Source organism: Poecilia latipinna, unplaced genomic scaffold, assembly GCF_001443285.1.
Source record: "Poecilia latipinna isolate Pla-1442-1.1 unplaced genomic scaffold, P_latipinna-1.0 Scaffold37, whole genome shotgun sequence".
Lineage (NCBI taxonomy): Eukaryota > Metazoa > Chordata > Actinopteri > Cyprinodontiformes > Poeciliidae > Poecilia > Poecilia latipinna.
In genome coordinates, this window is record NW_015112653.1 from 645336 (window position 1) to 670216 (window position 24881).

The following is a 24881-nucleotide window of genomic DNA, read 5'->3' on the forward strand; positions in this document are numbered from 1 at the left end:
TGACTCCCTGCATTTATCTGGAAAGCTTGAATGGTTATGTCTGCAGCACAGACAGGCTTGAAGCCGACCACAGTCACCTGTGAAATGAGAATCTGTGGGGACTGGACAAGGCTGAATGCTTCAGTGAAGCTCCTCAGTAGAGCGTACTTACAGAGAATGTGAGAGACCTTGGCACCGCTGAGGTGTGCGGACAAAACCGGTCTGGATGTGCGCTCCCTGTTCCCTGAGAGGCCGTCAGGTTCATAACCAGCAGGCCAACTGAGCGTACACATCCACAGAATTAGCCTGTGTCATGCCCTTCACAATGTATCAAGTAAAAAATGTGTTGAGCTTTTCAATATTGTTTGAAGTACTCATTTACAACCACAGTGCAAGAATAACAATACAGGAAAACATACGCAATGTGTTTCTTTAAAGTGATTCTTTATTCTGACTATTCATCTCACAAGATGCCCTTTTTTTTGTTGTTTTTTTAATCATTGAACTTTTAATATTTTTGCAATAAAAGGTTAAAAACAGCTAACCCAGTGCTGAATTACATCAATTCTTTACAAGTCACATTTATTTTTTACTTTTACCTTGGAGGTTAAGAGTTTGTTGAGCAAAGATGCCTTAATGTATTTCAACCATACCGTTAAGATGATTGCATTTCTGTTTTATTACTATTGAGAATAAATTCTAAACATTTTTTAAACAGATTTCTCCTTGTTATAACTTTGTGAAAGGTATAAAAACAACCAGGATTGAGAATAGGATTAAGATTTTGCCACTACACAGTGACCTTCAAAACTGCAGAAACCTTTTTACTTGTTTCATTGAAATCACAAGCTTCGCTGAATTTGTTGAGATTTTATAAAACAGACCCACAACAAAAATAAAGCAGAAATGTGGAATGGAATGAAGACGACAGATTTATTGTTTTATTTTTACAAATGAAAATCTTAACAGTGGCATGCATTTGCATCAAAACTGTTTTAGTCTGGTGCCCCTAAATAAAATCCAGTGTAGTCAACTTGGCACATGTCTCTAGTGGACTGAGGGTTTCTAAACAAACTGCATCAGGAAGACAATAGAAAGGTCAGAGCTATGTGATATGTAAAGCAGGTAAATAAATAATATCCCAAGCTTTTAGCATATCTGATTAACTTTTAAATTAATCATCTAAAAATTAATGGATTGGCACTACAAGCTTACCAAGGCATGTCCATCTGACTAATCTGGGTAAGGAGAACATTTCCTGAGAAGTTGCTAATAAGCCTGTGGGAACTCATCAACAAAACAATTAGGAGTACCTTTCGATTTAACAACCATTAGTTGTCCACTTCACAAATTTTGCCTTTATGGAAAAATAGCAAGAAGAAATCCATTGTTGAAAGACGGACATATGATACTGTAGGATGTAGGACAGTGAAACACTGTGATGGGCTTAACCAACAAGTTTTAATTTGGGGGGGGGTTAATTCAATCAAAAAGTGAACAGCTTTTCCAAAATTTGGTAGTAAAATGACACAATTTTAAGATGAATACCTTTGCAAAGCACTGTGCATGATTCAGAGAACTCTTCTACGGTTAGTCTTAATATCTAAAAGGAGGTTTTTCTTTTTTATTCAGTCTTAGGATCAGTAATTTTCTAACATCACAGACTGACAGCTCCATTGCTCTGAGGTAAGTTTGAGCACTGAGGTGCATTTTGGAACAACAGGTGACGGCTAGGCCTCCTCTGTGTACTTCCTGTTTGTGAAATCGGCTCTTATCAGCGGTTCAAAGCCTCTGTTTCTCCGCTGGCGCAGGTAGAGCACAAAGATAAGGAGAAGCACCAGCAGGCCGACAAAGACGCCTCCCAACGTGGAACCCAGCACAAACACGGCTCCCTCATCTGCATCTGTGGAAAGAAAGGAGAGATACTCTGAAAATCCAAAGGTTTGTATCATCAGTGGGGTTAGGATATGACGACTCATGCTGTGATAAAGACGACATCTAACTGTAAACTATTATAGTTTGCATAACACTATAATGTTGCAAGCCCCACTTACTAACAGAAAACAGAAATAATAAAGAAATAATTATTCAGTCTATTTAACATTCATAATGAATCATTCCATTTATTTTAATCACTTAAGCATTTATAAACTGGTCTTACATAATTAATTGAAGCACTAAAATATTTCAATAATTATTTGTTAGTTTCTTTATGTGTATATTTTCAGTTTTATTTCAACAATCACATGTGCACAATTTTAAGCAGTCATATTGCTTGAACTGTTGCACTTTTGAGTTCTGTACACATTAAAAAAGTTATGTAATCATACTTTTTTTTTTTTTTTTTTTTCATTAGCTCAGTATTCACTCACCATCGAGGGAAATGGCATAGGAGTATCCCAGCCGATCCGATGCGACGTAGAGCTCTTCATTAGTGATCGGAGGGAAAAAAGGAACCATATTGTAGTCCCTGTTGTGACCAATAGGAGCCATCTCATCCGGGTAGGTGGCGTTGGATGGAACAAACCTGCGCATCCATTCATCAAAAATGGCATCGGTAAAAGAATGGAGCACCTTTAAATTTGAAATGACGAGAAAAGCGTGGTCATTTGGTTTGAATCTAACTGTATACTCAAATTGTATTATGCGCGGCTGAATTCCTACCAGGAAGATGGGATCATTGGCTGCAGAGTGGGACAAAGAGCTGGTTCCATTGAGCATAGCGTGAACGAGGTTGTGAAGGTTGTCGACCGTATCATCCAGTTCGCCATCTGGCTTTTCGTACCCTTCAAGTGCATTTCTGTTCATTTTAAACAAACTAATCAATGACCTATGACTACCAAACCCTTCAATTTTTTATAGGCCTAATAGCCAAAAAACACATTCATAACACAAACTGTTGAGTTTTACCTGAAGCTGAAGGAGGAGTTGGTGAAATATGGAGGACTGTCAAACTCTCTGATGCCTAAACAGCTTCTGACATCACTCATGGTGGGTAGAGACATGTTGGTTCTCCTCACCATTCCTCTCTGAATAAAACCCTCATTCGTGCCATTGCAAAGAGTCACCAGACGGTTATAATCATCCAAACTAGAAGGAGAAAAAAAATGGCTCTTTTAAAGAAAGAATTGGATGCACATTCAACCTAGCTGCAAGAGCTACCAGTGCCTTGGAAAAATATTTATGCACACTGATTTTTGTTTTTGCATTTTGTCACGTGAAATCATCAAACTTTGATGTATTTTATTTGAAATTGTTGTGAACAGCCAACATAAATGTTGGATGAGAGTAAAACTGATCTTTTTAACCTTTCAGGTTGATGTTAACATCAACCTGAAAGCGGAACCATAACAGTGACACTTTGTGATGCCGGTGTTTGTCTTGGAGATGCTTATTTTCAAATCAAAGAAACTGCCCAAAGATAGCAAGAAGGTGGTAGAGCTAAATACCTGTAAGAAATCATGTTAGAAGTTGCAAATACTTAAGACAAGGGCTGAAGTTCAGTTTACAATCAAACAACGATTCCAAATCTAACTCTGAGTGTTTTATAACAGAGCAAATTTATGTGTTAAAATAGACCAATAAAATTGAAATCCAACTGAGAAAATGTGGCAACTGGTGCTTACTGATCCTTTCCATCCGACCAGACTGATTTTGAGCCCTTTTGCAAATAAAAATGGCCAAACATATTTGCCTATATGTGTGTTTTCACACAAAGCACTAACACAAGATTCCAGAGGGGTAAATATCTCTGTCTAGTTGATGTCTAAAATCTGGAAACCATGATGCATCTGTTGGCTGCGACTATCACGTTAACGTCACAACTCGACACAAAAAGTCACCGAATCTTCCAGTACTTGTCTCCACCCATTGGATCGTGACATTTCAAATAAAAGGCATTGAAGTTGATAACTGCAACATGACAAAATGCCAAAAGCTTTTCCAAGGCAGAGTATTATTCTGTCGTTCATTGTGCTGACCTGTTGCACACCACCCCCCATCTGGAGAATCTGGACTGGTTGCTGATGAGGAAAGGGTTGTCTGGGTTCCTGCCTCCAAGCAGAGAGTCTGTACACACATCACACTCACTCTGTCCTGTGGCAAAGTTCCAGTAAGGAATTGCAAAGTTCTCATTGCCTGTCAGTCTCTGCAGAAAAAAAAAAAATCAATAATAAAATATTTATTTATTTCTGTTTACACAAAATCTAAGTTGCACTTATGCTTGACTGGCAAATGGATAACATTACCTGAAGCTCTCTTTCCAAGCTCAGAAGGTGGTACCTGTGCCAGGTAATGAATGCTGGACCTTTGTGTGAGAAGTCTATGGCTCTGAAGGGGCGACCAGGACCTGCAGGAAAAGCATTATTTAACAACTAACATGATCTCAAGCTTTCACAGGACAATCGGGCCAAAAAAGGCTCAACAGAATCCAAAGCTTTTTCAAATCAAACAAGTTCAAATCCAATTATGAAATGATACAGACAGATATTGTTGATTAATCAGCAAAATATTTGGAACAGTCATAAAATATCATTTTGGATATTAAATTTAAACACAGGGCTTTGCTAAAGTTGCATCTTGGTTTTTTATAAGTGCATACCCCTGAAATTAAGTATACCTTACGAGTTAATCTTCATAACTCTGTTAAAGGCTTGTGTATTTTCATACACTAAAAATAGTTTCCTGTTGGAGAAAATAGTGAAAATTACTAATAATGGTGATTGTTATTGTATCAGCAGCAGTTTTTTAAAATGTATTTACATCTCTCTTTTACGTAATGTCGGTATGGTACAATCTGTCCTAACTTTTAATTTTCTACTTAAATATGAAAAGAAATAATTTTAGCAGAAGTAGTTTTGTGCTCCTCAATACCTCAATAGTAATACGCAGTAGGTGGTGCATAATATGTTAATATACAAATATGTCTCGTTCTCATTACAATAAAGTGTAATTTGGTTACTCTTTGCAATAAAACATACACTGATAAAGACAACACATAAATATTGATTTACCTAAAAGAGTGTCTCTGACTGAGTAGTAATGCTGCCAGACGAAGAAGTCATAAATGGAAATGTTGGCAAACTGTGGCTCCGTCCCGTTTGGTCCCAGCAAACCCAGCCAGTGCTGAGTGGCAATCATGTAGTCTGGATGGATGGTGTTCTTAGCCAGATCCAGAACATCCAGGAACTCCTGGATTTCCTCGCTGGTAAGGGAGTGGATGTTCTTCCTCACCACAGGAGTTTTTCTCTGGTCACAGTTTGGACCAGTCCAACCGAACTTACACTGACCACAATTATAGCCGGCAAAGTTACCTGCAACACAGAAAGCCAACTGTGAAACACTTGATACTTAAGGTAGGGCTTATGATGGCTTACACAAATTTTCTTTCACTCACCGCTGCATCTGCAAGTCTGATTGAAGAACTTGGTGGGCCACCTCTCTCTGTCATCAACGTTTCTGAGTCTGTATGGTCCCCCCCAGGGTTTGGAGTCCACTTGCAAGGCCCTGCAGCTCCCTCTCCCTGACAGAGAGCCGCAGACGTTGGCAGGATTGGAGCCCAGAGCAGGGCAGCATTGCTTGGACCGGATCCCCTCCACTGTGCAGCAAGCTCGAGGAAACTGAGCTTCAGCGGGTTTAACGCAGAGCAGCAAAGACACAGTGCCGAGAACCAGCACGATCCTCATTTTCCACCTATTTGTTTCTTCCAGCGAGTGGTGAAAAAAATCAGTTTGCAGATCAAGCGGTCGCTGTAAGGCAGTCGATTTGATCGCCCCCCCAAGGAGTGTGGAATCTCCCTCAGCCACGGTCTGCTGCTGTGAATCTTCAAATTAGATGGAGTGATAAAGTTAACATCTGTGGAAATGGCACTTAAAACCAAGTCATGTTGTGCTGCAGCTGGTTGCATGCAGATTAAGAAAGACTCTAATGTGCATTCTCGCTTTTGTAGAGCTGCGGAGGATTAAGACATTGGTCTTGTGATGATCACCTGACAGCCTGGCTGTGAGTTCCAGCAAGATCTGGAAGGATACCAAGTAATTGTCTGAAGGGGCTATTATGCCGTAAAAACTACTATGTAACAGCAGAATACACTATGATGTTTGGTTGTTCTCTGTGGTTGAGTCATTCACAGCTGCCAAGAATAACTTCAAAACAAAATCAGCATTCAGATCAATCCAAGATCTTAGGATTTTGGGAGTTCTGAAAAGAAACATTTCATCCAGAAATGTGTTATATTTTTGGAGCTCATTATGATTCCAAGTTCTTAGTTATTTGCGTTTCACCTTTACAAAATTTAATCTAATAGTTTCCTCGTTGTTTTCCAGACTTTATTTGTTTTTTGTTTTTTGTTTGTTTGTTTTTTTTTGTCTATACAGCACAAAAAAAATTCAACAAAAGTAGGCTTTATAAAGCTTGAACTTACTTCATCACTAAATCAAACTCAAGCCAATGCAAAAAACAAAAAACAGAAGGGTAAAATGTGGGCTTTGACCTGGGAGTCAGTCCAACGGGTGGAGGCACATGACCACCTATATGATAGCATGCCAGATGCCTAGTTTCCCACCAATATCATTAGGGTCAGAAAGATAAGCTTTAACAAGAGGCTATTCAGGAAATTCCATAGAAAGACAAATGTTTTGATTTTCTGTAGGTTATCGCAAAATAGCTAAAAACCCTTTAAAATATCTGGGAGATTTTGTCACATATATGTATTTTGAGGGGATTCTGTGGCATAAACATTTGTTAAAGATTTGGGAAAAGGATGTAAAATGATCAGTGGTGTTCAATGTTATTTAAAGATAAAACTCTGTGTGACAAGCAATTTGTATTCAACCACCGTCTGAGTCAATACTTTGTAGAACCACTCTTGAATAGTTGACACTTTTACTGCTTGATCTTCAGCTTATTAAGATGGGATGACAACATCTGTGAACATCAGTTTTTTAAATTTTGCCACAGATTTTGCATTTAATTTAGATTTGGACTTTGACTGGGCCAATGCACTGCATCTAAGTCATTCTATTTGGAAGGTCTCTTGGTTTAGGTGCATGATCATGTCTGGGCGGGTTTACAGCTGTGCTGATTAATCTTCAGATTATTCGATGATGTTTTAAAAGTCTTCAGCTTTAAACGTCGTATAGCCTTCAATCTTCATGATGTTTTTGTCTTGTCACATTTGGCTTTATATGCCTGTTGAATTTTATTACATCCATTTTCTTATTTGCTAACTAAAATCCTATATAGGTGCATAATTCTTTATTTTATTTACACTGTTTAATCAGGTTACAGTGGATCCAGAAAACATTTGCTTACACAAATGTGAGTTTTTTTTTTATATATATATGTATATTTGCAAAACACTCAGAAGACATTTCCACATTTTCATAATGAGGTATTTGTGTGTGAAATTTTGAGGGAAGATATTAATTTAGTACAATTTGAAATGAAGCTGAAACACAGCAGAATGTGGAATAAATGAAACTCTGTGAATACTTTCCGGATGCGTCTAATCAGAGGGGAATGTGGTAGATAAAAGGAAACAATGAGATGCTTTTACTGTATTACACAAAACCTGGTATTATAGTGGAAGTCTATATTTTTACAATAACAAACATATGTCTGCTGAACAAAGTAAAAAGTAAACCATTTTTTACCTACACCTTTTTGGAAATGTATATAAGAGTAGTAGGAGAAATACAACAATTATATAAAATAAGCTTTGCGTATAAAATGAATAAAGAAAGAGCTATCATTGTACAAACCACGTTATACAAGCAGAAATGTTTTTATTTCTGTTCTTTGTCTTGGAAATGAACAGATACGACAGAGTCATGTGGAGTCTTTGTTATTTACTGATAATATCTGAGTCCTACTTCACTTAAGGCACAAATGTGGGTGATTCAAATTTTTCTCGAAAGCTTTTCATCCTCCAATTCCTGGACGGTATTCCTAGAAGAAGTCAGTCATGGGATTGCTGTGAGCAGTCTTTTGAGTATTAGCAAAGCAATATATCTTGTTTTTATTAATTTATTTTTTTTATTATTTATTTATATTTTAATTTGGATTGGGAATAATTTAATAAACCTTTTTATTCAATTTATTTTTTCATTCATTTACTTGTACTTTTATTTATTTATTTATTTTTACTTCCCGATTACAAACTTTTCCATATTCGTGTGTCGTTTAAGGATCATAGCATCAATGTCACGTTTGTTGAAACGTTTTATTGATAAAACTGGTGTAGATTTTGATTTAGACATGGCACCAACAGGAACTGCTTGTATGACTGATTAGTCAGCCAGACAAAATGTTGCACATGGTCCTCTGTGTTTAAGAGGCATTCTAGGAAAAGTGAATAACTTCTGATTTAAGAACCATAGAGCAAAAAAAAAAAAAGAAAAAAATAAGTTCTAGTTGAGATGTGAAGATATTTAAATATGTATTTAAATAATTTGATTTTCGACTATATAATAGTTTCACTGACAGTTTCTGGTGTTTAATGATTCTCCAAGATGGAGGTTTCAAACCTAAGTCGTGTTTCTGCTGGTAAAAGATGAAGAGCATGCGGTTTGTTAGCCTGCTGCTCTCAGGTATAATACAATTTGTAATTTAAGATACAACAAACAGTCTACGTGGCAAAAAAGAACTGACACAACAGTGTTCAAGATAAGGCCACTGCCCATTCAAACATCTTCACCTCAAGAGCAGATCACAAGATGTTAAAATGACTCTCCAAAAAGCCATCACGGGACTTACAGCAGTTTAACTTGCCTAGGAGGTGTCCAAGAAAAACACAGAAGTTTCTATAGAGAAAGTAGACAAAGACCAGAAGTTCTGCATTTATCTTGTTTCGACAACTGAGCTTAAACTTGAACTACATGGACACCAATGAAGGACAGCGACTCAGGCTCAAGTAGTCACTTTCTTATCTAGAAGTAAAATATAAGATTTGACATAAGTATGTGAAAATTTATTTTTAAAGAATTGGATATTTTGTTGGTTATTATGGGTGTTTTGCATGTTTAAAAAAAAATCACAAAAGGAAAACTGAAACTGCGTTCCAATAATGCCAAATCAGTCTGAACTGTGACACCTCAGAATCAACACAGGCATTCCAGCTGTGTTGCATTCCCTCAGCAACATTATCAGTGCCGCGCAGAAGTTTCAGTCATTTCAGCAGTTTACTGAAAACAGCTCCTTCAGCACTGGCAGCTTTCTAGTGGAATCTGTTATTCCCACTGAAACACAGGATGGTGCCAGAGAGCCATCAGGAAATAATAAATGCACATAATGGCACACAGGACGTGGCTGTGAGAGCTAAATGCATTGCTGCTAAGAGCTTTACAATCACATTTAATAAAAAAGATCTTGAACATTCAGCAGAGTAAAGCAGCATTTCTCCCTTTGAAAACTGTAAAGCAGAGAAAGAACACGGAGAATGTCTTTGCATATTAAATGATAGAGTAAACCCTGTTTGGTCTATTGTAGCTCGTCTTTTCACACAGAGTTTTAGTTATTCAGCTTCCTCTGGTTCAACATTGGGTGACTGATAATATTCCACCAAGCTCTAAATGAGTACTTATTGAGCATTGAATCTATTCATTCTTGAGTCTATTGAGTCTTTCAAAGAAAACTGCAGATGGAGGGAGGGGGCAGAATCATGCAGACAGAGAAATATGTTTCCACTTTCTTTGACAACAGGTGAGTGTTGCACTTAACACTTCAACCACTCTGAACACGTTTCATAGCAGCAACATGTCTTGGCTTGATATTACAGGCCTTTCACATTTTTAATTGAGGGCACTTCAGTTACATTTCCAGAGAACAGCACTCTGTGCCCAAATTAAAGGTGCTAATTTCAATGTTTTGGCTGGTTGTTTCATTAACGATATGGAACTTGAGGAGCTATTCAACCAGCTCTACTGGGCTTTTGGAGATTTCTAATACATATTCATATTAGTCTTTCAAATCAGCCCAGAGCAAATGCAACGGAGAACAGAATGCAAATCTTGTTGGTGTTTAGTCATGTCTTCTATTGAGGTCTTTAATCATGTACTAAGCTATTTTGGAACAGACCAGATAAGCAAGAAAAAGGAATAAAAAGATATGCTTATTATTAAAACTGAAAATAAATCTTAAATTTTCACAATTCACGAGATTATCTAAAAACAAAATGTCTCATAAAACAGCCATCAGAACTGTTTCCTTTAGTATGCAACTTTTACTTTTAGTTGGTGTTTTATGATGAGCTGATTTTTATTGTAGTGCTCAAACTGTACTGTATTTATTTATCTGAATTTGACCAGACAATTTGAGATTAAATTTCTTAGGATTTGTCTCAAGATAAAGGAGTCATTTGAATTCAAGTGTTTAATTGACCGTCCAGTTTCATCACGTTTCAGTAAGACTTGTAGATACTGAAATTCTGCTCACCTTTTATTTATTAGCATAAGCTCAACGCTCCCGGATGGGAAGCATCTGCTAACATCAATTTTCAACCCTTGTCACAGTTGTTTGGTTTACTGGATTTACTGAATTTTGACTGTGCTGGTGTAAAACATCCGTTTTATTTGATCTAAATTATTCCACTGTAGATCTGGCTAAATGTTTAGAGTTGTTGTCCTGCTGGAAGGTAAATCTCTGCCTCAGTCTTGAGTCTTTTACAATCTACAAGGTCTTCTTCCTTGTCTTTAGCTCTACTCATTGTCCCATCAACTCTGACCACCTTCTCTTTCCAGGGTAAAGAAAAGCATCCCCATCTTATGCTGCTGCCATCGCCATGTTTCACTATGGGGATTATGTGTTTAGGTTGATTTCCTGTTTGTTTTAGTTTTCGGCCACACATAACATTTTGCATGGAGGCTATCAGTTTTTGTTTTTGGTCTCATCTAACCAGGACGCCTTTGTTCGCATGTTTTAAGTACATATATTTTAAGAACCCTATGACAATTGTGTAGCTATTACAGCTTTGTGGCATTTAACATAATAAATACATAAACCGTTAGCACGTGCATGATTTATCTCCTTGTGGCTTCGTTATGAAACAATTTAGGATTACATTAAGGTGTAGTTAAAGAGGCATTACTCATATGTATGTATTTCTTCTTCATAATGAGCAAAAAATATGCATGTATTTGACTAAAAGATGGGCGCCTGCAGTGCCTCTTCACAATAGGAGGGGGGCAGTGTTGCTGTGTTTGTCTGCCTTTGCTGCTCTGGAATGACTGGCTTTAACAGTTTGCATTTCCTCCACCAAATACGCCATGAAATAGTCTAGGATTGAACATCTTTGTACTTTAACTGTCACCATTTCAAATCTCGACCATGCCAGGGAGTGACTGACAGCATATATACAGTAGGCTAGGTGCCATGCAGCCATGTGAAATGAGCCGCCTGTATAGAGTTTTAATCCTCTTTAAGACTTCTATCCATCTCAAAATTAATATCTGGGGGCCACGTATCCCTCTGCACTAGTTTTGTGCACGTATAAACCCACTTCTGAATTATTCACTGTAAAATAAGATTAATAGTTGTGCTGCAAAATACGCTTTAGGTCAATTATTTGGGAGATCCCTGTGATATTCTGATTACAGTGTAAAGCCAATTGGGGGACAAGCAGCATGAAGGAGAGTGTTGTAAAATAATCGCCATTAAAGGTCAACATGCGTTCAAATTGACGGAGATGCTATCCGTTTTCATCAGAGCATACGGGAAACCTATAATGCTCATTACATGCGTTAAACTGGTTCTGTCCTAATTACTAATCAGTCTCTTGTACTATTAGAGATGGAAATTAAAAAATACAAAACAGACCCCTGGGCATCATTCACTTAGAATATATTAGAGATTTTCTTTTAATAACAGTGTTGGCATTTAAACAAAATTAATGTTCTCAACTTACAAAACTTTGCCAGATACAACATGCTACAGGCGAAAGTGTCACATTTTACTTATTTGGAGAAAAATCTTTGCTTCTCTTTAATTATGTGTGACTTCAACAGAGCATTGTGATACATTTTTTGTTCGGGAAGGCTTCAGAAACACACAAAAAAATTATTCTGTTTATTTTTCTGTGCCCCAATCAGAACTCTGGCTAGACCCCTTCAGTGATTCTTTCTTCAGTGATTCCCGCCCACCGCTCTGGCAGCTTACCGATTTACATTTGAGCATAATGCAAGCATTAGAGGAGGCACAAGGCAGCCCTGATAAGTTACAAAGTGCTGCAGGGGTAAACCTCGTAAGAGAGGGTTTGGAGTTATTTACAGCATTCAAATCCTTAAAAAAAAATAAATAAAATTCCCTGTCTGGAGAATAAGATTGGGGTTTTTCTTTTTTTGGGGGGGGGGGGGTTGCACCGGAGGCTTTCCACCAAAAGCAAACAACAATGACACATGGAGGGTGTTTTAGCCGTAAATGACCAGATGACATTAATTCTAATTGACTGATCTCATCCCCATGCTTGGGACCGGTTTGTGTGATCCTGCTCAGGACACAAGGGTCCCTGTCAAGGCAACAAAACAGAGACACTAAGGCTTGCTTAAGCATGAAGGAACACAGGAAAAGAAAAAAATATTTCTTTAAATGCAATTTAATTTTCTATGAGGCACTACTTACAGTGCTTGTTGTCTGGCATTTTCTATTCAGAGATATGTTTTGATTGTGCAGCTCTCATAATGAGAGTGCTTGGAAATTGCAAAGCCAATACAAAGAAGGTTAAAGGCAATGGAATTCTTTCTTATCAGAAATGCTTTCTGTACAGTTGTTCCATTTGAAATGCATTTAATTGCAAATAGAAAAGAGGAGAGAGAAGGCCAACAAAGCGAGAGGCTAAAGCATTTTTCTTGTCTTCTTTGAGTGCGCATATTCAAATCCGAGCAGGCAGACAATGAGGGAAAGGAATCGTGCTCTGAATAGCCTCTCTCTCTGTGCCTCTCTCTCTCTCTCCCTCTGTTTCTCTCTCTCTCTCTCTCTCTCTCTCTCTGCTTCCTTTTCATTCCCAGGCCAATCCACAGCCTTCGTCTTCTCTCTGTTGTCAGGGGCGGGCTTTTTCATTCACAGCTCCAACTTTCTTTGCCACAGCTGAATAACACAGCAGCTGCACACAGGTAGCGTCACTTTATCAGATTCGCACATTTACCCCGTATGACAGTTTCCATGCTGTACAAGGAGTGCTAGTTGTTCTTCTGCTACTCATCGCTTCGCCCAGGCACTTTCCTCTGAAGGTTAGGCCAAGTCTTGACCCCCGAGATCCTTTTTCCCCACTTGTCCAACTAAAGTGCTTGGAGTCTGTGCCTTTTTATGAGGCAGGCAAGCAAAGAATACCCTCCAAAAAGATATGCTGACAGTCTTGTGGGCGCAGGAGAAGTTGAAGCAAGAAAGTGCACCCTTCAAACTTTCCAGTGCAGCGCAAGGAATTCTATTTTTTCCCCCAACAAAGATTTATACATATTTATACAAGCCCAAGTACCGATAGGAGTTTGGTAGAAGAAAAATCTTGGAATTGCAGAGGTAAACTATATGTAAATGCCATAAAGTAATAGACTTGTAGTGCAAATCACACCATTTTATCTTTAATTTTGCTTTCGTGCCCTCCCCACTCCCTTTCCCACCCTCCCCCCCATCCTCTTTCCTCTGGCTTAAAGGTGCATCAGAGATATGCATTTAAGCATATTCAGAACACGGGGCGTGAAATTAAATGTGTGGCAGAGTGAGAAAAATATACAGACGCTTGGAGATGCCTTAAAAATAGTCATTTATGCAGATGGAGAGGAGTGAAATCATTTGCAATGGGATGACCCTCTCTCCGAGCATTTCTCCCCCGTCACTGTTCTTCCCCCCTAATCTCGCGCTGTATCTTCATTTTTCATTGAACTCGCCAGTTTGCTGCTAAGCAGCCTTGTAGATAAGGCAAAGTGCTAAAAGGAGACGACAGAAGGAGCTCAGTGGGCCCGTTTCTATTGCACTTTCACCCAAGGCAATGGGCAGAATTTAACGGATTCCTTCCAACATATGTTTTTGCCAGATAAGTAAACAGTGTGTGTCGGAAATGAAAAAAAAAAAAAAAAAGCATTTGCAATTTAATGACATTACAGCTCCCAGCTTAGCCCGCCGTGCTGCGAGGCGAGGAGCAGAGAAAGGGGAGAGCGGAAGAATGGAACCGGGTGTCATCAATGTTTTTTTTTCTTCTTCTTCCTTCTTCTTTTTCCTCGCAAGAAGCAGCACTGAATTCTTCTCATTCTTTTCAAACCCCTTCCCCACTCCATCCCCATTCCTGCTATTTTGTTCTCTTGCCCATAGTTTCTACGCCATTGTTGCAATGAAATTATCTATTATTTTATTCAGAAAAGTTGCTGTTTCACCACTCTGCAACATCTGATTGTCTGAGGTGAAAACCACATCCGCCCTGGCCACGGGTGCTTTCCCGCCAAGCGCCTCCCGTCCCCTCCTCACAGTCTCCTTATCCCGCTTTTTGTCTGGCTTCATCAAAGTGCAATAGATGTTTGGCACAATAAAAAAAAAGGAACAACCCTCCATGTTGTCACCATATTCACACCTACAGAGAGAGCCGGTGCTGACTTGAAAAAGGGGAATAACCTCAGAGGCTATATTTCAGCGGCAGTAAGCGATCCATCCATCCTGGGTGAAACTCCCCGCTGCCTGACAGACAGCTGCCTTATTATAGGAGGCTAATTGTGCAGCAAAGCAGATTATGAGAGTGGTAGGATGTAGTCCTTGACCATGTGCTAATGTGATGACAACTTTGGGGATGCTCTAAGCAAAAGGCGTCGCACGCCAGGGCACTTTTGGCACCGGCTATAATCTGCCTTTGGTATTAACTCAGCAAACCGGCTTGTTTGAGTATGGATCAATCGCTCCACTCATTATATTTTTTTTATTTTTTTTTTTTTCACGAGAAAGCTTTATATTTGAAGCGCTTTCCTGGTGTTGATCTCTCATTAACTATGCTATGTAAATGCACTGGCAATCCCAGTGTAAGGGATACGTCACCCCCAGGGCCCGAGCTCGCAGAAGCATGTTAAGGAGAAGAAGGGGCAGGAAATTTGGGTCAGTCGCCTTCGCCAAAAACTTGAATTTCAGGTTTAGCTCAAAGCGCCCCGCTCAGCTTTTCTCCTCTAATGTGTTTTTTGTTTAGTGATGTTATGTTTTAAATGTCAGCCCTGGAGCCGTCCAGCAATTTAGCACACACAATAAACCCTGTTTTACTAATGCTTCCAAGTCTTCGTGTTACCTCTGTAATCGCTGCCGGCTGCAACATTACACACACTCCATTCACTCCGGGGTCTTTTATCATCCAGGACTGCATTGATTGTACAGGAAAAAAAAAAAAAAAAAGGTTAGATAGGGTCAGAATAAGGTGCCCTGAAAAGGTTTTTACACTCTTTGAACCTTGTCACATAACATTCTGTAATCCTCTGAAGCTTTTATTTGGTAGATTTACATACGGTAGTGCGTAGCTGTGGTTTTCATCGAAAATCTGAAAAACGGGCATATTTTGCTGTAATTACAGCTGCAGATCTTTTGGGGGATATTCCTGATATTTCTGAACATTCCTCTTTGTAGATGAACTCAAATTAAGTCAGAATTGGATGCAAGAAAACTCGGTATTCAAGTTACACCTCAGATTCTCAGTTGGATCTAAATCTGGACTTTTGCTGGGCCACTTTGATACAGAAATCTGATTTTATTTATACCTTTTATTATTGTATTGGCTGTGTTTTTAAGTTCATTCTTGAGCCAGAGACCTCCACCAAAGTCTCAAGTTTATTTCAGGACTACCCTGTATTTTTCTTCATCCATTCTCCCATCAGCTCTGACCATCCTTCCTGTCTCTACTGAAGAAAATCACCCAAACAGCCTGAGGCTGCCACCACCATGTTTCACCATGGGAATGTTTTTTTTTGTCACGCAGCATTCGTTTTCCACCACACAAACTATTTTCCATGGGTGATGTTATAGTTTGGTCTCATCTGACCACATTGTCTTCGCTGGCTGTGTCTCTCTGCTTCCTCTTTTTTCTCTAGTTTTTAGAGGTTAATGGCTTTTGTGGGCTGGGCTGTTCTCTGGCACATCAATGGTTAATCAAATTCATCAAGCACTCCTCTTGTAAGCTTTTGAAATATCCTCTTTTTATATCTGATGATACATTAAGAGCTCTACCAATTCACATCTCATCTCCCTATGGGTTTCAGTGATACCTGTCTGGGTCTCACCTAATGCTTCAACCGGATCAATCATTTGATGACAAGCTGCTTCTCCTACAAAATAAAAATCTAATAGTAAGTACCTGAATTAAAAACATTCCTCCACAACCTGGACTACAATCACAACTCGCCTAACTCAACCCAACCCAACCCGACTGCATCTTTCCCAGGACACCTTCCAAATCTGTCAAATAAGAACCACTCAAAAATGCCTCATCTATCTGGAACTGAGCCAACTCCCTCTAACCTCTCCCCACCAGACTGCAGCCCAGCCACAGAGCTTTGATTCTTCAGTGACATTTTCTTTGTACATTAGTGTTGAAGTCATTAATGTACACCAATCTGTAAGTAGGACATTTTATGGGTTTCTTCTTCTCGCTAAGCCCTAAAGGCCAGATTTGTAGAGTGTGCAACAAATAGTTGTCTTCCATGCAGATTTTCCTATGCAAGCTGTGGATCTTTGCAGCTCTTCCAGAGTTACTGTGAGGAGTGTAATTTTTTCTCTGCAAAATTAAAAGAAGCTCTGTAAAGCTTCTTTTAATTTTAGGTGGACGCCCATGTCCTGGCAGGTCTGTAGCTGCATCCCTTCCACCTTCAGATCATGAGTAAATCTGAGCTCTGTGAGAGGATTCAAAGCTTGTGACATTGTTTTTAAGCATCCTCCTAACTTGTCTGCTGTGTTCCTTGGTCTTTAAGACTTCGTTTGCTCACCAATGTTCTCTAGCAAACCTTTTCATACCCTTACAAATCCGTTAAATGTTGGGATTAAATTACCGAAAAGTCGACTCTACCGACTGATTGCATGACTTCTCGAAATTAGAGAGGACTGAATATAAATGTACACTATACTTTTAATGTATTCATCTTTTTCTTTCTGCTTCACAATTAACGTTGATTGATCTCATAAAATTTGATCAAAATACATTGTCGGTTGTTTCAGTGTGACAAAATGTGAAAATGTTAATGAGGTATGAACACACAGGAACAGCATAAACATGCGATTCATTGTCCCGAGTCGGAATATGGGGTTGTCAACAACATGCAGCCAAAACTAACTTATCTGTCTGAACAGAAAGGACCTGACACATGACACTGGATTATTTAGCTGAATTGGCTGTCAGGATGCATTGTGCATCAAATTAAGGAGGGGCAATATTTCAACTTGTTTACTCATTTTTCTCGTTCACAGACATCCAACAATCCACAGCGCTCAGACATCTGTTTGCCTGACAAGAAGATCACGCGGCACGTGGTACCAGAAGTGGAGCCTCTCTGCAACGTTTGGCTCCGCTGCATGGCTGGCACGGTGAATGACGCAACAGGAAAACCAACCTGACAGCAGCAGGCATCAGCTCGGCATTTCTTTTGCGCCCTACATACATAAATCTCTTATTATTATCGCCGCGCGTTAGCTCTGTATATTTTTACACCTGTCTCTGCCAATATCAAAGAGCAGAGGTTGGCTTTAAAGACACTCAAGTTCATTTGTGTCTGCTGTATGAGTGTATATATATATATGTGGAGGAGAGTGGGTGAGGAGGGAGGGGGACATGGTGCAACAGCAAGGTTTGATTTCAATCTGAAAAGGACTGTCAAAGAGCACTGTTCTACTTGACCCATTTTATTTTATTTTTTGCAATACAACCTCAGTGCACTTGGATGAGCACACTGAAAGTTCTCACTCTTCAGCGGACGTGTCATATGTGTCAAGCAGTTATTTATTTATTACTTTAAATTGAGGCTGATGAATAAAACTCCAGTTTTTTTGTTGTTGTTGTTGTTGATGGAGAAAGGGAGGGGGATTTTGCAGCTGAAAAGAAACGGAGGACAGGAACGGGGATGTTTCTCTGTCTGCAGGTACTTCAGCAGCTCCCAGCCTTGTGTCGTCTTTCTTATAGCAGCACGGCGAGAGTGAAGGCCAGACATTTGATTGCTTTTTCTCTTTCACATCCTTTCATGGATGTCTTTTCTTCCGGCACACAAGCAAACAAAGCAACTATAAACGTCACGTTCAAAAGCCATTACGCTCAGAGGGGCCCCCCCCCCGCCCCCCCACACTTTTTTTTTTTTTTGTGGTAACAAAGAAGATGAAAAATGTCCACAACAACACAGTTCGCCCCCGACACACAGAGTGATGGTGTGGCTAAAGCGTGCAGGACGTATGAGGTAACCCTGTGTGTGATGTGTAGCAGAACCATTTATAATAGATTTGTTCTGAGGACCTCCTTCGCATCACTTCCCCAATTAGAGGATGAAGTCATGCTCCTTCATCAGTATAACTAATGGCACGTTTCACAAGCCGGGCATGTTTTGAGATTAAAGGCATGTTTTCTGCTCAATGTGATAAGGTGCCCACACAAAATTACCACTATGCTGTCATCAAGGTGCATACACTTGCATTCTTTATGTTTTCATTAGGCAGGCATCTGCATGGTTGTTCCAGCATGTCTGCAAAGCTGCAACGGAACAGGGGGGAACCTGACAAGGATAGATCAATATTCATACAGATTCCTCCACACTTACTGGCACATCAAGAAAAGATATGTGAAAAGCCTTAAAATAAATGTTTCTGTTATTGTGGCAGGACAATGTCACGCTGGAAAGTGTAGGAAAATCGGACTTTTATTTGTGCACTTTTGTGACGTACACTCGATGTCTAGAAGCAGTTTAGCAATCCGTGATTTCTAGTCACTGTTCCGAGGTCAGAAATTAGTTGTGAGAAAACAGCCTAGACACAACAGCTGCTTATTTACTTAACTCTATGGGAACTTTAGCTGAAACACTGGGCTTTCATCAAATCAGAAAAGGCCAATCTGGATGGAGTGGTTGAGCCATACAAGGAATACCCACATCAAGTTCTTTCTGAAACTCCCCTAAAACAACAGAATTTGAACTTTCAAGGCATTGTTTCAAACATCAACAGGTGTCTTCATGTGGACGTGTTGACAGTCCTGGTTTCTGATCTGAGACTGAGCTGCAGAACTGGACTGCTTTCATTCATCTGTGATTCAAAACCTAAAAGAAGTTGTTTTACAAGTGAAGCTTCAGATTTATCTATAAAAACAAACAAATATTCTTTGCATGTTTTTCTTTTACAAACCAGGACCAGCTTAGATTGAAACCAAAGTCCAAGGATCCCTCATTATGCACTAATCTTATGAAATGTTTTAAGACTAACAGCAAAAGGAAGATGTGCAAAGTATAAGCAGCAGAAGTGCTAGTAAAACCTGATTTCATTGAAATTGTGCCAGTTATTATGAAGAGTGCAACAAACACATCATATACTAACTCTTACTAAATTAAACTACTGCAAAAATGATCATGCTTTGACACTTGGGCAATGGGACAAAACAATTTAGAAGGAAAATGAAGACAAGTTAAAAGCAGAATGACGAGGAAAGCCAGTTTATATCTAGTAAATTTATTATTCAGCATCCAACAATTTCTGTATGCAAAGATTAGTTCTGGTGCCACATATCATTCGGAAATGATCTATTTTGTTGCTGTTAATTACAACAAGTCTGTGGAATTTGACTGCTGCGCCACAATGTCACAATAAAGTGTGGGGATCCTAAATCAAGCTTTGCACACCATAATCCTGTTAAAATGTAATAAATAATCCCTGTGCATTAATGTTGGCAATATTTCATTTTAATAAGTTCGAGTAGAATTGAGAGAGAGCGAGAGTGAAGGGGGTGGGTGGCTCGTGGTGGGGAGAGAAGAGAGGGAGGGGGCGATGGCTTTACAGCTCACTCACCCAAGTGTGGCTGTGAGTGTGCAGGAGGAAATCATTCCTTCTCATTAAAGGTGCAATCTTCGAGCCCCGCAGATCTTTGTTGTAATAACTGGGGAAAATAATCTCCTTCATTGATAGGCACATGTAGCTGAGAGTATGCCAAGTGACAGGTACTTATCTTTTTTTTGCCTGTGTCCTGTGTTAAAGAAAGATATAATTCTTTGCCACTCTTCCTTGGGGGCATCGGCTCTTCAACGTCATTATTTCTACGTACCACAGATGAATTTTTTTTTTTTTCTCTTGAAAACCTGAGAATTAATACGAGAGCCAGCAATCTCAGCCAGCGGTCATTTGGAAATGGAACAAAAAATGTCATGTCAGTTTAAGGAACACTTGTTAAGGCTCCTCACTGACATTATTCCTACTTATTGATGGATACAGAGAATAATCTCACGCCTCGTCTTTTGGGTTATTAACTTCATGATTTGAGTGACTATTTAGCATCTATAAGATATTTTTGAAAAAATTTAAACTTGTCAAAAAAAAAAAAGAAGAGGTGACTCGTGTCCCACTAAAACAGGTAAATTATTCTCAATTTAATTATTTTGTTTTAATTAGTTTTTTTTTTTTTTTTTTAAAGATTATTTTTGAATAACTTTCACTCCTTTCAAACCAAACACAGCCCCAAAAGTGCAGTGAGGTATTTTAGACAGCAGTGGGAGCTTTTGAGTCAGAAAACAAGTTTGTCATTAAACACTGACACAAAACACCTTCACATCATTTCTGCTTTATTACACCCTGAAATGGTTTCTTCTTTTATATATATATATATATATATATATATATATATATATATATATATATATATATATATGTGTGTGTGTGTGTGTGTGTGTGTGTGTGTGTGTGTGTGTATACTTCCACTATAAACCTATATAAGCTCCATCATTTTTAGCAAGAAGAGAGATCAGATTATTGTTGTTGGCAATAAAAAGTGTCTAGTTTGTCTGCAAATCTTTTTGGATTGGACATTTAATTAAATCTCAGGGGTTAATGTACTGCACATATTTAAGCTTGTATATATAATTTTGACCATGCGTAGAGTACACGCAGAAAAAAGTGCAATAAATTCCAACTTGAAGATATAATTCCTATTTTTGAAATTAATGAAAGTTGTTTTGTGAAATGTAAAGCACACGCACATGCCATTATAGTTGGATAAAAACTTTCCAAACACTTCAGTGAAGTACTGCAATAAGATTTTCTCAGGTTTAGTCAGGGTTCAAGAATGTCTTACTGATATAAAGGTACCGCTCAGATGCAAATAAAAGTAATAGTGGAATATTGTTGCTATTGCAATTTACTTCAAAAGTGTAAAGCCCGCCGTTCTGTTCGACACTGCAGAGGTACACCCGTCTCACCTGCAGGATTCACCTCAGCAGCCCCTCCTCTCCATCCATCTTCTTGCCCCCCAACCTAATTCAAGCGTTCCCTCTGAACTCCGGTGAGGGTGCATCGACTTATTGCATTATGTACTATTAAACAAACTTGGACTCTCTTTAAAGCGAAGTCAGACTTCAGAGGGCTGTGTGGCATGTTTATGGGGGTGGACTGTACAGTACACAGAGATTTCTCATTTCTCCCGGTGACCTTGGGCACAGCGACATGTACGGTTTTGAGGCTTTGATTTGCTATGTTGAGGTGTTGCGGAAAAGGTGCAATGCAAGATAATTTTGGCATTTTTCCCCCTCCTGGGAGCATAGAGAAAGTAAGAAATACAGCGGTTCATACTCTGGAGATTACAGGTAATATGACACACAGCCTTCATAAACATTCTTGACCCAACCTGATGATGGAGATATTGCTTCAGGAGAGACTTTTCACACTTTGATTTGCCTAAAATGAGATGGAGGAGTCAGTGATCAGACTCTTTGAGGTTCCTTGCAGAGAGGCCGGGGCTGGCTGTATATGTCTCCCAGCGTTTAACACACTCTTACACACACATGCAATGACAGCCAGGTGAGCAAGGAGCAGACTTCTGCAAACAAACTGAGAAAACATCCTCAAACAAGATGATATTGATGTATTATTCATGTCTGAAAAAAAAAAAAATACTGAAATGATCTATCTCAGGCCATTGAAACCAGGTGATAATCCACCAGCTTCCAGGGTTGGCCCTCAGGCGAATTAGGGATGAGCAAACTATTGTGCAGCCCTCTGAGGTCAACATGGTTGAACTGGTGATACATATGTATGTTAATTTGCCTAATCTCACTACTACAAATGTCTTACAGGCACATAAAGGGTTTAACACTGAGATATAATCATATCAGGGCATCAGGCAGGCAGCTTATGAAAACATGAGGCAGCCGTTGCTTTAAATTGGATGCAAAAACCTCCAAAGTGACTTTTGGTGTATAAAGTAAAGCATAATGTATACAGTAAATATTTTAAAAATGTTTGAACCAGAAAATGTTTCATTTTTTTTCGAGTGGAATCTGAAATATGATGCATGTTTAACACTTTGACGATCCAGTCGGAAGGGATGCAAAACTTCTTCTGAATGCTCATACTAAGATAAAGGTTAGAAAAACCTGCAATATAATAAAAGTATGACAACCATTCTCCATTGTTTTTATCACAGGATTGCAAACATTTCCAACCTTTTAATAGCATATACAGCAGCCTGCAAGAGAAATGCAAGCATTTACAATTAAACTTACAATTATTTTTTTTTTATTCTCGCCTTCTCTTTTTAAATGTGAAATAAGTGAGTGTGAGTGTGTATGTGTTTTCTTTTGTTTTGTTTTTTAAATACCATAAATAAATAAAAACTGAAAGACTTTCTTATGTATGATTTTAATTATAGTAAGTAAATATGTATATATATATTTTTTTTATCATTAAACACAACCCTGATGTCTGGAAAGTAAATGTATCCAATGCCACCAGAAAATCTTGTGTTAAATCTTTATTTAACCTGAATAATTATGAGTGCTTGGATTTATTCAGATGTCTTTGACAACACAGCTACTGCTGTCATCTTCTGTTCAGCCACATTAAAATATGCTTCCCTTTTGCATTGATGAAGAACAATCTGAATAAAAATGTTGGAAAACAAAATTCAAAGTGTTAAATCCCAAAATATCCCTTAGTCTAAGGATGTAAGGGTGATTGTTATCATGCATTTCATTTGGTCTCTTAAAAATATACCTCCAAATCTTTTTTTAATATTATTTTTAAAGTTTTCTCAAACTTTTCCATTGCTGTATCTCCACTTTTCCCATTCGGTTCCCATCTAACCTCTCTTACCCTCCACCCCCCCAAAAAAAGAAAAAGAAAAGAAAAAACATAGCCTATCTATTCAAAAGGCATTTAGTCCATTTCTTTCTTGGCCGGTAAACCCATTCATCAATTGTTCTGGCTTGTAGATTGCATTCTAATGCTAATCTAGCGTGTTAAATATCTTTTTGTCCCCCTTTCACCGTTTTGTCATTCAGTTTATCCAGTTTTGGCCACCCATTTTATTTATTTATGCGCCTGCCTCCATTCATGCGCTCATGTATTTTTTATTATGTTGTTTCACTGTCATGCAGTGTCAACTCACTCCATTCAACGTGGGCTACTTGAAGGGCTCGGAGGGACAAAGCGTGTACACATTGCACCGCTATTCACTCCGGCCAGCTGGATCGGGTGAAAAAGAAAAAAAAAAAACCTTGTGAAAAGAAATCCTCCACAATGGACACAGAAGAAGTGGACAATGCTAACAGTTTTCCAAATACCACTGATTGCTTTCATCACAATGAGGGAAAGCAGCCGCTTTTGCTGAGCTCCACTTCAACAAACAACACTCTCACAAAAACCTCCCAACCCATGTTTTGTTCCCAGACAAAACCTCCTCGACCATCTAAACGCTCCCAGAGCCGGGGGAAAAAGGAACTTCTTTCAGCTTTCTTCCCCCCTTTTCCTTAAGAAAAATAAAATAAAAAGAGAAGAAGGTGAAAGAAATGCGCGGAAGTTGTAATTCAGCTTCATTTATACTACAAAACGGAATTTTGCAGGATATTAAATTTTAGCCATTAAAATGTTTGACTTTAAGTAAGGACTAATTTGCACTTCTTCATTTCGACAGTGGCTCCCACACTTTCAAGCAACATAATTTTATTTTGGTAAGAAATGCTACATTTTAATTATAACTTAACTGAAAAAGTTTATTCGGTCAGTTTTTTTCTCATTTGTTGTGTCTGGTAAGACTAATATATCTATTCATGATGTGTTTAATGGCAATTTATCAATTTAGACAAAATAAAGAACAACCAGTTTTGATAGAGGGAAAAAATAAATTACAAGAGCAAAAACGTAGGGTCAAACTTTACGAGTTTTGTCAAGGTGCTAATGCTAACGTCAATCTTGCTAACAAACTGAACCTTGAGTCAGTTCTTGCAAACCAACAGCACATATTAGCTGTGATTTTAAGGCAGATTTGCACGCCAACTCGTTGGCTCCGGTTCAAAGAGGCTCTTATTCAGCCATCTAGCCTAGCGACAGTGCTAACCCGAAAAAAGAACTTGCTATCAAGCTGAACTTCTTAACTGAGAGTCATTGTCAGTGAGGGTAATGTCCATTTTTCAGAACAAATGTAAAAAGTTTGGATCCAGTTTTAATTATTTTGTTTATAGAGCTAATGCTAAAGTTAAACTTGCTAACAAAATCAGTTTCTTAACCCAGATGTATTTGATGCTAATGAAGCTTAGCTGTGGTTGTTAGGGAATAAAATTTTACATGCCATATTTTAAGACAGTTTTTTTTTGTGTATCACTATCATTTTATGCCTTAATCGGGATAAAATTTTAACTTTGATTATTTACTATTAAATAGGAGGAAATACCCAGATATTGTAAAATGGTCTGGAATTTGACAAATTTACCTAAGTAGGTACATTTGTA

The 24881-nt window shown here is 38.6% G+C and overlaps 1 protein-coding gene across 1 annotated transcript; it reads right to left on the reverse strand.

The window, feature by feature from the left end:
- Positions 1 to 923: 923 nt before the first annotated feature.
- dct (dopachrome tautomerase) lies at positions 924 to 5897 on the reverse strand. The gene is made up of 8 exons (XM_015044821.1): positions 5375 to 5897; positions 4992 to 5291; positions 4227 to 4327; positions 3960 to 4126; positions 2890 to 3069; positions 2644 to 2779; positions 2352 to 2553; positions 924 to 1882 (listed from the first exon to the last, which is right to left on the reverse strand). Exons 1-8 carry the CDS (start codon positions 5661 to 5663, stop codon positions 1710 to 1712), a joined length of 1548 nt encoding a protein of 515 aa, XP_014900307.1. The 5' UTR covers positions 5664 to 5897; the 3' UTR covers positions 924 to 1709.
- Between the last annotated feature and the right edge of the window lie 18984 nt (positions 5898 to 24881).